Genomic DNA, 14,410 nt, shown 5'->3' with positions numbered 1-14,410 from the left:
AAAGTCCTGCTCCCCTGAAGCCCAGCTCTCCATCTATCCAGTGCTGATAAGGGCCCTGGAAGGGTGAATAGGCTTTTAAACGATCTACTACATGAATAAAGTCGAGTTCCTGGGCGGGCCTCTTCTCACAGCTGGATTAAAAACATCTGGATCCGCCTACAGGGAAAGCCGAGCCAGAGAGCCAGCCTTCAGTCCCAGCAGCTCCTGCTCCAGCGCGTAGGACAGAGCCTACAGCCGCTCATGCATGTGAACGTATCTTAGTTTCTCTGACTGAGAAAGGAGAAGAAGGGAGAAGAAGGGAGAAGAAGGGAGAAGAAGGGAGAAGAAAGGAGCGAGGCGAGCAGATCTGGGACCTTTCAGCGGAGATCAGTGGCTCGGGATTATGGGGCGCATGCGCTGCGGCTTCTCGGCTCTAACATCTGTTCTCTTCTCGCTGTGTGAGTAGGAGAAGTTAGCATATCTTACTGCTTTACAGCCAACTTCACCAAACCTCCACTCCTTTTCAGCAGATAGGAGACTGTAGAGTTAGCTGTAGTCTCATCTGAGGCGAATGGCAGCCTAGAACAGAATAACGAGGACAAAGGCTTCATCTTAGTGCTGTAATCTGTTATCTAGTTCAGCCTCACAAAGTGGCAGCCCTTTTTCCAAGAGCTAACGTTACTCAAAGAGACATTTCCCTCAGCACAGAGTAAACACCATCAGGCTCGGCTTTATAGGCCATCATTCAAGCTGTTTGACTTAAATAGCACTTAAAGCAATTAGGCTGAATGTGCTGAGATTACACTGGTAGTTTTTTTTATATATGGTCTCATGGATGATTATTTTGTAATTCAATTCTGGATGGTTTTGATAGGTTCATTAGACATGCAGTTGATGCAGTTTAGATGAGTTATAAGGCATAATAATTTATAATTTGACAAAATGTGATTACAGGGATTTCTACAGGATTCATACAGTATATCGCTGCTGTCCAATGAAAAACGTGCATCTCCATGTGTGTCCGTTTTTAGTTTTCTCCACGGTTTGAACCCTGTGTCTGCTCTGATCACCTGTGTAAAGACCAATCGAAATGCTCTAAATCACTGGAAAAAAAAACTTTTACTGACATTAACTTCTATTCAAAGTTAAGAGCCTTTATGCCTTCTCCTGGAAACTCACCAGTCTGTGCATTTTCATTGCACAGTAACGAAATATTACTATTACTACTGTAGTTCACTACAGGACACTACTGCCCTACTATTATACGATTACTGTGCTGCACTACTAGATACTACACAAGTAATACAAATGACTGTAAGAGAGGACTACAGAAATACCGTAGATTGCATAACACAAAATATACAGATTCTTCTAAAAGATTTTTAGGGCTACAGTTTTACAGCACTATAGTAGTGTTATGGTTTCTTATAGCATTGCTGTGGATCTTGTTGCAGGGGCAGTTTCTCTTTGAGGGCAATGTCCAAGCTGTGTCAGTGTGTTCCACTACTAGTCAAGTCAAGTCAGATTTATTTGTATAGCTTTTTACAGCTGTTGTCATCACAAAGCAGCTTTACATAATTAGTAATTAATTCATTAATAAAAGACAGAGACAAAAGAAAAAGAAATAATGTAAGACATGAAGGATCAAAGACCCCCAGTGAGCAGGCCGACAGCGACAGTATACTACTGTATGCTCCAATCAGACAAGCAAAGGAGAAGTCCTGAATGTCTCAAACATTAGTTGAGGGGAATCTTCCCCTTACGTATTAATGAGAATAGACCATGGGTCATCATTCTGAATCCTGCAACTAAAGAAGAGTCGAATCTCGACCATATTTTAACTCCTGTAATTTGGTGCCATTGACCTCCAGCAGGTCATTATGTACAATTCAAGTTGCAAAAACATGCATATTGATGAGATTAATAAATACTAGGAATACAGAAACTGCAAAAATGCATTTTTTTATCAGAGAGTACAGCCATGGAAGCTTTCTGATGGAAAACTGTTTTTCTGTTTAGTGTAATGGCAGAGCTAGAAAGGCCCTGTCTCACCACAGTATAACGGGACGTTTCTTGTACTTCTTCTAGAAAGTGTATATTTAGGGACGTGTGTGTTGTGAAACTGAACCCACCACCCAAATATTGTAATTAGAAGCAGGATTTCTGCCCTGGAGATGAAACGACGCAACGGACTGTGACCACGCTGCAATGTCACTGTATAATATGCAGTGGAAATTTCCAGCAGGAAATCCATCTTGAGGCTCCAAATTATCTTTGTTGCATAGCAGAGGCCCCCTTAAATGGATTGGGTGTGCGAGCGAGCAGTTACACTCTCAACAACAATTATGAAATATTACCATGTGGGTGGAGAGAAGAAAAGCGTAACCTCCTATTCCCTCACACCACACTCCGGCTGTTGTTTGAAACTGCTCCCGTTAAAAATAATGCTGGTGAACTTTGAAAGGGGGCAAAGGGCACGCGTGGAGAGGCTGTGCCAGCGCCGATGAATGTGTCCACACAAAGGCGCAGAACAAATTCGAAGGGCCTGATGTGCTGCTCTCCTCTCTGCCCTGCCACCACGGTTTCACACAATGCTGATATTGTCAGGCCCAGAGCGAGGGATATGATGCTGACAGGCCCGGAGCAACCCTGAGGCTGAAAAGACCCGTGATGGGCTGCAGGGACACACGCTGTTGTGTTTTCTGTCCTCTGCCTGCTTGAGAGAAGTGCAGAGAATTGTCCTCTGCAGGCCAGGGCTTTCTCTGCTTACTCTGAGAGGAGAATGACGACGATTAGAAGTTAGATTAGAAGATAAATGGCTATTTATTGTTTGGCATGAGATAACAGGCACTGCATTGGCAGCTGTGGAAGCCAGGACCCCCCCCACCCCCACCCCCCTCCTGTCTCTTCTCCAAATGAATTTAGGGGGAAGGGATGTGAGTAATGTGGTGATGATGGCACCCTCTCTTTCTGTTCATCTCACAAAATTAGCTCAGAGCTTCACCTTTCAGAGCCAGTGCAGAGAACAATGGATCACTGCTGAGGAGACCCGAAGACATCTGTATGTCACATGCGTGCGAGCGGGCCTCTGAGTGATGTTATGATTATGCTGTTATTAATTTATTCAGGAAATGCTTTCAAGGAGCATGCTGAGTTTAAAGGCCAGTAAACGGTGGACAACATGCCACCAAGTGGCTGAGTTTGATTACTGCACTTTGAAAACAAGGTTTCGGTGCAGCGCTCATGGTTCCTGAGGCCTGAACAGACAAGCTGAACAGTTTCACTGAACAGTGTTTCGTAAAGCAGGATTTCTCACTTAGCATGATAACTTGAGGACTGTCTAGCAGGAATGTCCCCTCAGCTCTGGGAAAGGCTGAAGTGTAGGTTTGGTTATCTGGCTAAAAGAAGAAATCCTGCTTTTTGTGAAATCCCGCTTCGTCTAAAGACCTGTGAATACCTAAGTCATCTATGCTGGAGCATCTAAAGACCCTAATCTGGTGCATCCTTCCAGGACTGAGCAACACTACAGATTTCTTTAGATCAAAATAGGATAAGCTGGTTCCTAAACCAGTTCCTACACTAATTCTTGAAGCTTTACACTCGCCTGCACTTAATTCTGTATTGTGTTTGGCATCTGTGTTCACTGCAAAAGAAAATGACAGTCAGAACAATGACAGTCTCTCCTCAGAAATTGCATCATGCTGCCCTATGACATACTGAGTATTAATTCACTGTGTTAGAATGGGCAGACCTGCTGAATTACAAGTAGAGAATGGAGAAGAGCGCATGCCTGACTGCAAAGCAAATAACTGCAGGCCAACATCTCTGGGCCTCCTGTAAGCATGTGGCCTTTGGATTTCCCATAAGTACAGAGGGGTTGTGCTTCAAACTTGGCCAGAGCGAACACTTCTGGCTTCAATTTATTTCTGGAGAAGTCACTGCTGATTTTAATTACTTTAAAGTTTGCAGAGGGGGCTTTTTTCTGCTTATGCAGCCTTTAGTCTTCTCTTTCTCTCTCACTCTCTCATTTTTTTTGTTGTTTGTTTTTTTGTTTCTCTCTCCCTCTCTCTCTCTCTCTCTCTCTCTCTCTCCCTCTCGCTGAATTGTATATTTTGATGGTTGGCATCAGCGAACATCTGGAAGTCTTTGTGAAATATCTGTGCAGCTTCTTTTAATGTTTATTCAGTTCTGTTAGATCACCACGCTCTCCGAGTGAAAGAAGCCCACCCCTCATCTGCTTTCAATCCACAATTAATATTGTTGTGATGTGGCAGCGCAAGGATAGCGTAGAAAAGATGCGTGGGAAGGAACGCTGCATACACCCAACATGACCACAGTCACTCACACCCCCCTCCCTTCTCTCCCCCAGAAACACACACACACACTGACAACCAAACTGAATCTGTCCCAAAACACATAATATATACTGTATAACATCCAAATCCACTTAGCTCTCTATAGCCTCCAGATGGGGCACAGCTCTCCATAAAGGCTCGGCCACAAATTCTGCCTTGATTGCAGTTGTCATTACGACTTTCACTGCTCCAAACATTTCTCATTACAATCATCATTTTCATTATGATGGTATGATTGCCGGGTAGACTGCAGGCCATAATCAAGAGCACGTAGCCACGCGTTCAAGCAGTTGCATTCTCTCTCTTTTCTTGTGGGGATTCTTGTTTTAGAAATATTATCAAAATCACGGTGTAAATTACTGGAGGATGTGATGTTGTTAGCTGTGTGTTTCTTCCTGTGAGGTAGTAGAGTCAGTCTTTGAGTAGGTTGAGCTTAATAGTCTACTTTTAGATGATCGATTGTATTTTGGTATTCAAAAAAGAGAACACTGGGGACACACAGGAGCCTGTTGTGGTTAGAAGGTTGTGGCCAGGGGGCTTCGAGGTAGCCTAAGTTGTAGGACCGTGGCAGTGTGTGTATGTGTGAGGATTATAGCCTTTAGTGCTAAATCATCTCCTTTCAGGTCAACTTATGTCTTAAAATAAAATAAGTAAAAAAGCAAAAAAGTTTTAGTTGTACAGCCATTTATATAATGTTTTTCATGCTAGTGTAAAATAGTAATAGTAATAATAGGGGCAGTGGTGGCTCAGCGGTTAGAGCGCCAGGCTATCGATGCCAGGGTTGTGGTTTGGATACCCGGGTTCGGCAAGCTGCCACTGTTGGGCCCTTGAGCAAGGCCCTTTACCCTCTCTGCTCCCCGGGCGCTCGAGTTGGCTGCCCACCGCTCTGGGTGTGTGTGTACTCACTGCCCCTAGTTCACTAGTGTGTGTGTGTGTGTGTGTTCACTACCACAGATGGGTTAAATGCAGATGACACATTTTGCTGTGCAGTGTACAGTGACAAATATGTGCACCTTTACCTTAATAATAATAAATGTAATAAAAATGTAATAAAAAGAAAAGTAACACTTCACTGATTTGCGTTTATTTATATTTAGGCTGTGGCCAATCGGCAGTGGTGGGAAGCAGTTTGACTAATGGTTGATGTAGATACAGGTCCATGTAGACCAAAAGTGACAGTGAGGAGGCAGGACTTAGGCAGTTTGACCAATGTTTGATGTAGATATAGGTACATGTAGACCAATAGTGGTGGTAAGAAGGCAGTTTGACCAATGGTTGATGTAGATACAGGTACATGTGGACCTAAAATGGCCATGAAAAGGCAGGATTTGGGCAGTTTGACCAATGTTTGATGTAGTTATTGGTACATGTAGATCAAAATCCATAGAAGACAAGCGTCCAGGTTTTTTCTGTCCTGGCACCAAAGTGGTGGAACGAGCTTCTCCTGGGTGTTCGAACGGCCGAGTTGCTCGCTGTCTTCAAACGCAAACTGAAGACCCACCTCTTCCGAGAGTACTTGGACGAATAGAGTACTATGGTCGCTTTATTGTATTGTGTTTAGTAATGTCTAAGCTTAGAGGTTTCTTTTGAATTATTAGTCTAACTAGCTATGGTTTTTTCTTGGGTAAATAGCAAAGCACTTTGTAAGTCGCTCTGGATAAGAGCGTCTGCTAAATGCCTTAAATGTAAATGTAAATGAAAATTGGCCGTGAGAAGGCGGTTTGACCAATGGCTGATGTAGATACAGGTACATGTAGACCACAAATGGCAGTGAAAAGACAGGATTTGGACAGTTTGACCAATGTTTGATGTAGATATTGGTACATGTAGACCAAAATTAGCCGTGAGAAGGCGGGATTTGGGCAGTTTGACCAATGCACCCGAGACCTTGACATATGCTGTTGTAAAAGGATTATCAATGTTATTGGCTTCATCTAAGAGTGGTCTTAAAGCTTTAGCCCATCTATATATTGCCTGTAGATGATTTTTTTTTTTAATTGTCAACATGTAACTTGTGGTGTCCAAAGTTTTGCATTAGACTGTGTTGTTTCTATAAAGCATAAAGCCCTAAACCTATGTCTTCCTGTCTGTGCACATTCTCAGTATTTCAGGCCAGTGCTTTCACTCACATAACCAGTAACTTGTGTAAGTGGTGTGACCAGTCCAGTCCTGTGTGTGAGGACAACATCTGCATGAGCAACTGCAACTTCAGCTCCTTCTGTCTCCTGGCCGAGGAGGTCTGTGTGGCTATATGGTAAGTCAGGCTAGCGTTACATTTCTCGCTTTATTTGCAGTGTGTAAAGTCCATGGAACAGAAATCCTGGCTGATTTCTTGGGTACAGCCACGGCACGAGAGACTCAGCTCTCCCTTTTCACCTTAAACAAATACATGAATAGATATATAGACAGCACAAATGCAGTTTGTCAGTAACAGCCTGCTTCATGAAGTATTTGGACGTATTGTGAATGTTTTCTTTGGCTCAGGTCAGTGTTTCAGAAAGATAAATGTGCTTGAAGGTGAGATGAAAAAAGTAGCTCCAAACTCCAGTAAGACGAACTGATTTATGCCTCAACTGAACAACGGTTTTAGCTGAGCTAGCCCTCTCTGAACCATTGCTATGATAACGGACCCTGTTTCCAAAGATTTCCCCAGAGCTAGTTCCGCCCAGTTTGGCCCCCGAGGAGGTTTTCTGGGAAGTTCATCGAGCTGACCTCCGATTGACCGTGTAGTAGAAACTGGCCACATACTGAGGGATAGCCAGCTCTCTGGGGAATACAGAAAAAACAGCGTTCAAATAAAACGGTCAAATAAAAACTCCCGTTCCTCGGTAATACTGCATGAATAACAAACACATTTAGAACATTCAGAAAAGTGTTGACTTTGGCGAGAAGAACAAAGAAAACTCCTGAGCAGGGATTCCCCAATTACTTGTTATTCATTTCTTTTTTTGTCTCATGAAAGAACATTCCTGAGAATTCAAAAAGCAATGTTTATTTGAGTATCTTATCTGTGTTAAACCTGCATGAGATACTTGGATTTCCAAACATTCAGCTATTACAGATAGCCAAGAAAGTAAGATTGTGTGTGTGTGTGTGTGTTGTTCACAGGAAGAAGGAGAATGAGAGTGTGAGTGTACAGACCCTGTGCCACAATCCTCAACATGCTCTGGAGAACATGGTGCTGTCCAACGACAGCTCCACTGAGTGTGTGATGACTCCACTGCCCTCGGAGAACGGCATGCTGTTCCTGTGCAGCTGTATCAGAGAGCATGACTGCAATGACAGGCTTATCTTTGACAAGGGACCCCATGGTAGCGTAATGATAATAATAATTTATACTTATAACATTCATTACAACTGTCTGTTTGTTGGGGTACTATATATATATATATATATATATATATATATATATATGGACAAAATTAATCACCTTGCGTGTTTAAGGTGGTAGTACATTCAGGCTCTTGCAGATGGCATTGCACGAGGAGAATGGGGCTATAAATACCGGTGGTGTGCAACAGAATTCATAGCTTGAGAACTGGTGGTACAGTGCAGTCTTGTTCTATGTGTGGAAAAGGGGTCCCAAAAAGTGGAGAAGCATATGGGTCTACCAGCTGTGGCAGAAATCCCAGTCCACTGGAAATTCTCTCGAAATTCTCAGAAAGACAACGCTGACGGACAAGGACCGCCGGCGTGTTTCACGGCTTGTGTATAAAAATCACTTCACTTCCAGAATTGCTACTGAGCATGCGGTCACAACCAATTTCTGGAAAAAAAAAAAAAAACTCCAGCTGCATACCATCAACATATAGAGCAGAGTGACATGCAAGAGGCACTCACCGCCTCTTCTTAATCTATGAATCTTGTTGCACACTCTGCAGGTATTTATATGCAACAGTTCAGTTAACTATCAGTGATGACTACAGATCCAGAACTGGAAACTAGGTGAACAAATTGTGAAGTTGAATACTTTTGGGGTCATGGGACGGCATGTGGTTGCTAATCTTAGTACCCCATGCTCCCCCCATGGGTCATAGGTTGCCTTGTTTGGTCTAACCCGACTTTACTGGACTTTACTTATGTCAATCTTTCTTACCAGGTTTCTCCAGACTAAAGAGTAAAGATGTGATTCCGGTAGTGGTGATCAGCCTGGTTCCTCCACTCCTGGTAGCTGTCATTGCTACGATGGCTTTCTACCTGTATCGCACACGCCGGCCCAACAAACAGCCCAAAGACTGGGCCCCAAAGCGCACTCATTACCAGTCTCTGGACCCCCCAGAGGGCTGTGTGGGTGAAGCCAATGGCAGTGACTTCCATGGAAAGCTTCTGTCCTTCAGCGTGGACGCCAATTCAGACATGTCATCGAGCTGTGCCAACAGTCTGAACCACAACACAGAGCACCTACCAATCCAGCTGGAAGCTTTGGTGGGTAAGGGCCGCTTTGCTGAGGTGTGGCGGGCACGGCTTAACCACAGCGAATGTGGGCAGTATGAGACAGTGGCGGTGAAAATCTTCCCGGCTATGGAGTACGCCTCCTGGCGCAACGAGAGGGCCATCTTCTCTGATGTTAACCTGAAGCATGAGAACATTGTGCAGTTCCTGACAGCTGAGGAGCGCGGTGGTACACCAGGTGCCCCTCAAAGGCAGTACTGGCTCATTATGGCCTACCATGCCCTTGGGAACCTGCAGGATTTTCTGGTCAACAACATCCTCAGTTGGACAGATCTGTGTGCAATGGCAGGCTCAGTGGCCCGGGGCCTAGCGCACCTGCACAGTGACACCACGCCATGCGGCACGCCTAAAGTGCCAATAGCACATCGGGACCTGAAGAGCAGCAACATTGTGGTGAAAAGCCACAGCGAGTGTGCTCTGTGCGACTTCGGCCTGGCTCTGAGGCTGGACCTCGCTCTTACGGTGGATGACTTCGCCAACAGTGGGCAGGTGAGGAGGACAGAAGCTGTATTCTAAGTAGCCTTGTGGGTGGGGGGGGGTTGTTTTTGTCTTTTCTTAAGACCCCACTACCCTTCACTATTCCCTGCTTCAACACACTGATCCAGCTCATCAAGGGCTTGATAATCTGTTGATCTGTTGGATCAGGTGTGTTGTGGGAGCCAATTCACTGAAGGGTGCAGGACAGTGGGTCCCCAAACTACTGCTCTAAAACCAGTCACCAACTTCCTTGATACCATTAAAGGTCTAAAGCACTTATACAGACTACTATTTGCAGTAGTCTTATATAATTGGTATTGTTAATTGGAATTGGTCTGTTTTCCTAAGGTTGGCACAGCCCGATACATGGCTCCAGAGGTCCTGGAGTCTCGAGTGAACCTGGAGGACTTAGAGTCCTTCAAACAGATGGATGTCTACTCCATGGCTCTGGTGCTGTGGGAAATGGCATCTCGCTGTGACGTAATAGGAGGCAAGTCATTTTATTAGTAAAATAAAAAGTTATATTATTAGTAATATAACTAAATAATAATGCAACTTTATGATGTATTATGTGATATTTGTGAATCTTGACACTCACAATATTTGCCTGTACAAATCTGCCACATGACGTTGATCTTGGTTTAAGAAGCCAATTCTAGCTCTCGCAAATCAGACATTTCTGTTCTGTGACCCATGTGAACACTCTGACCACTGTTCTGGCCAAGAATTCAGTGAATGGTCTGACAAGTCACAGATATGCATGTGGTCAGGCAGTCCATGGGAAAACAGTGTGTGTTCCACTGGTTCGGATATTCTCCATTTAATAATTGTGATGCTGTTTCTACTGTATGTTCAAACCTCATTAACATGCAATAATTCACAACCTCTCAATCACACCTGGGCAGAGGTGAAGAGCTATGAGCCTCCGTTTGGTTCGAAAGTATGTGAGCAGCCATGTGTGGACAGCATGAGGGATCTGGTACTGAGGGACAGAGGACGACCCGACATCCCACCCAGCTGGACAATACATCCGGTGTGTTTTCTATACTACATGTTACACTACCAGTCAAAAGGAAATGCTCAGATGTAAATCTGTCACTCTTTCAATATTTTGGTTGTTGGTGAAGGGTTAATCACAATAGTGGATCACAAAAAATGACTCGATATGCCAACAAGACAATGGCGTCTGTGGACGGCAGTGGCGATGGTAAAGACGTTCACTCAGATCAATTTAAGAAATTATATAAAAATATAGGTCAGTAGCCGTAGCAGTAAACTACTGCTGACTAGGAGTAAGACTTGTATTAGTAAAAGTCAGCAAATCCTAATGCATAGAACTATTTTTCATAAATATTTAAATGAACAATGTGGCCTGTGCAATGGACATGTACAGCTTGTTTCAGGTCTATTCACAAATTATCAGTGATGTTCAGAACAGGGGACTTTGGGGGGGCATTGCAAAAGCTTCAGTTTGTGTCTTTTCAGGTAGTCCATTCTGCATATAAGGTATCCTTCTCTTTTTAAAAGCTCATTTGCTTTTAGTATGAGCAGGAATCCATTCTTACCTATGTAATACTGCCAATGCCACTGGCAGCAACACAACCCCAAAGTATGATATATCCAAACCTAATAATTCAGCCTTGCAGTCCCATTTCTCCCAACCATACCTTTGCTGAACGTGGCCAAAGCCACAGCAATTGTTTCCAAAACTCGTCTGACTTCCCTAGATGTTCTGTAGCATATTTTGAACATTTTGTGGCAAGGCCACCAGTAAGGTTCCCTTCTAATGACTCCTCCATGAAGATTATGTTTGTGCAGGCAAGTCTGCACAGTGGAACAGTGGACCACCCTCTTAACTCAGCTTAACCTTCCTGCAGGTTCTTGGCAGTCATATGGAGGTTTTGATTTGCCTGTCTCACCAGCACACGAGCAGTTCTCTCTGAGAGTTTTTTTTTTTTTTTGGTCTTTTCAAATCTCAACTTGACCTCCAGTTCCCCTGGAGCCTGCAGTGTAGAAACCACATGCTGAAAACGCTTGGCTTCTTCTTATAGCCTTTTCCTGAGCTTTAATTACTTTCTTTTTCACATCTTTGAACAGTTGCTTAAAGGAGCATAAGAAAAAGGCTTGGAGAATCCGAGAACTTATAAGGGTTGGAAATTTGATTCAGCTGACCATTCCTAATTCTAGTCGGTGACATGACTCCGGCCTTATTTGCTAATCAAGCTATTCAAGAAAATGAGCCATCCCTGTCCTGACTTTTGCCATTTGACAGAGTGACTGTGCCTTACGACTTCCTCAAACTATTGTTTTGTGCTACAACTTACAAATATAAATATTTCATACTTAATGGAAGAAAAGTGTAACGGACATTGTATGTGCATTTCCTGATTTTCTTCACTTCATCCCTGGAATTGGGAACTGAGTTTGAGTTTCTCAGAGTTCTCCCAAAAGATCTTACTGCTCTGTCTTTCTCTTGCAGGGAATGCAGCTGCTAAGCGCTACTATTACCGAATGCTGGGATCACGACCCAGAAGCCCGTCTGACTGCACACTGTGTGCTGGAGCGCTTCAACACGCTGGCCCAGGACGAGCTGGAGAACGCCGCCATCTCTGTCCCCATCCCAAACTCCACAGAGCAGCAGGACTCCTTTCTTCCCTCTCCCTGCACCTCTCCAACTCCCCCGCTCCATCCGCAAAACCCCGCCCCAGCTGAGGATCACACCACTGCCTCCTTCAGGCAACCCAGTGAAGTCTGACCGCTCAGCAAAACAGACTTGTTTTTGTTATATATATTGGTTCAATATGTGGAGCTGGTCTCCATCAGTTTCTTATTATTTTTTTATCTAAATATCAGCTTTCAGTTTTGGTACCATAGGAATTAACGAACATAATGTGCCACTGGAAAAGGACTGGTGAAGGAGAAGCAGGATAATGTAGGCCTTGGGTTTGGAGTTTCCAGAACTCCTCGCTCCTCTTAAAAATGTATGTGCCAAAAAGGATTCTTTCCGCCATGCCATTGAAGAACCACTGTTGGTTCTTCAAAAAAAAAAACTTTTTGGTTCTTAAGAGAAGAAGAACTGCCACATAATATATCAGTTGTAGAGAGAACCCTTTTAGTACTTCATAACATTTATGTGAAGGTTCTTCAACTTTTAAAGAACTTCAGACACAGATCTTCAGGAGAGTAGTTTCAAACGCTGTCATTTGGGACCCCTGGATTGTTCAGACATTTCCTCCAACCTAGCTGGTAATACAAATGAACAGAGCAAAAATGTGGACCTTCTGGGTGGTCCTGTGAAACCCACTGTGGAGTCTTACCGCTATAAGGAACCAAACATCACTCGAAGGAACCTTTGTGGAACCTTTTTTTTGGCGTATAGATGCACTGCCCCTGCAGTTTACTCTTCCCACAGGGCCCGAGAAGTGAATTTTGAGTTAGCACTTTAGAGATTCAGCTTCAGTCCCAGGACCATCACTACAAGTTAACACAGCAGCAACACAGACTCTGAAAGGTCCATCACTTTGCTAGCGTGGTATGTCCCAGTTCTGCTGGCACAAAAATGTTTTCCAAAAACTGTTTACCACACATCATTTTCTCATTTGAGATTTTCCATTGCCCTCCGAGTCGCTTGCTTTTAACAACAATGTGGTCGTCCCAAGCAGCTTGGCTTTGGGAGGGTTTCAATTTGATTAACCACAGGCCCTGAACTGAGCATACGCGTCAAAGGCCCAACACGCAAGCAGGCGGGAAGCAAGGCTTTTTTCAGATGAAAGAAAATCAGAGAGCGTTTTATTGTTCCCCTAAATTGATCAGCTCACATAGGCTTTCCTTTATGGAAACAATTCATAGCCCTTTCGAAATCTGCCATGAACTTGAGGTTTAAGTTCCTTTTGGTTCGAGTCATTGTTGTATTGCACACTCACGTTTAATTACTGACTTTCCTGCTTCAATTACTGCCAGCCTTATTGTCTAACCTAGTTAAAAGGGGGGTCACACACTCCAGACTTTTCAGACTCCAGACAAGACTTTGAGAAGAGCCTGAATCTTTGATCTGTTAACTTTAATTTGATTTTGTCTTATTAGCTGGATTCAATTAAACTATTAAACTGTTTATTAGAAAGTGAGGGTCTCAAACCGAAACTAATTAAGAAGCACAGGACACCGACTCCCACCCTGACTCAAAATAACTTGAGTCAGGTTATAATGAGTATTATTTCAGGGCTGTGACTGCAATGGCTCCCTACTCTCTAATACTGTGAGAATCTTTGTTACTATGCAACAGACAGTGGAGCGAAGTGGAGCCGACTACTTCTGCCCATATAAGTAAGTGCTAGACACGACTGGACGCTGCAAAATTTTCCCATGTAGTTTGTAAACTTAGGGCAATAAGTTATCCAATTACCCAACCCACTGGTACTCTTCCCCATCACATGTAAGGCTCCCATCACATTCTGCTCATGCAATGCCACCGGGCAACCAACATACCTGGAGGAAAACGCTGAGTAGCCAGCTCTGAGCCATCTACCCACTCAGAGAGAGCAAGGCCAATTGTGCTCTATTGGGCTCTGGCTGCTGATGGCAGGCAGCAGCTTTTAGTAACTTTGATTCAGAATACAGTTTATGGGTTCGGAGCTTTATGTCTTCGGAGCTAAGCCACTCATATGTTGATCTATGCAACCGGTGCTGATGCATATTGAGAGTAGCACAACACTAACAAGGAAGTAGGGATTTATTTTGGTCACAGCCCAAGTTCTTGTTTCACAAGGATGATTGAACGAGTACTGTTTTAAACATAACTTTGAAAGATCTAAAATCTAGATCTAAAAGTAGTGGTAGTCTACAGCAGTGGGCATCTGTGGCCTTATGTTCCAAGTCAGATCATGCACTGAGTGTAAAGGCAGCAAAAATAAATAAATAAATAAAATACAGATTTATGAATATTTGGTGCAGAAAACCAAAGAATGAAGCTGTTAATGCCTTACAGATGAAGGTACAGATCTTTTGAGCCATTTTGTCCTTCATTTACTGTGAACTGGTGTCACAAATGTACAGATCATATACTCATAAAGTCTTTATGTATCACGTGTCTTTTTTTTTTAATTCCTGCTCAGCCTTAAGCTAAAACACAGACCCTGCTTACCATTCAA

General features: G+C 43.6%; 1 protein-coding gene across 1 annotated transcript; it reads left to right on the top strand.

Moving 5' to 3' along the window:
• The first annotated feature begins 204 nt into the window (after positions 1–204).
• tgfbr2l (transforming growth factor beta receptor-like) lies at positions 205–14,342 on the top strand. Its single transcript, XM_072685632.1, has 7 exons — positions 205–437; positions 6,438–6,588; positions 7,443–7,645; positions 8,434–9,275; positions 9,612–9,753; positions 10,169–10,296; positions 11,743–14,342. The coding sequence occupies exons 1-7, from the start codon at positions 383–385 to the stop codon at positions 12,016–12,018; spliced, it is 1,797 nt and encodes a 598-aa protein (XP_072541733.1). The 5' UTR covers positions 205–382; the 3' UTR covers positions 12,019–14,342.
• The last annotated feature ends 68 nt before the right edge of the window (positions 14,343–14,410 follow it).

This window comes from Salminus brasiliensis, chromosome 8 (genome assembly GCF_030463535.1).
Source record: "Salminus brasiliensis chromosome 8, fSalBra1.hap2, whole genome shotgun sequence".
Taxonomy (NCBI): domain Eukaryota; kingdom Metazoa; phylum Chordata; class Actinopteri; order Characiformes; family Bryconidae; genus Salminus; species Salminus brasiliensis.
The sequence above is the reverse complement of the archived record's forward strand: the minus strand, read 5'-3'. Positions and strand labels throughout refer to the sequence as shown.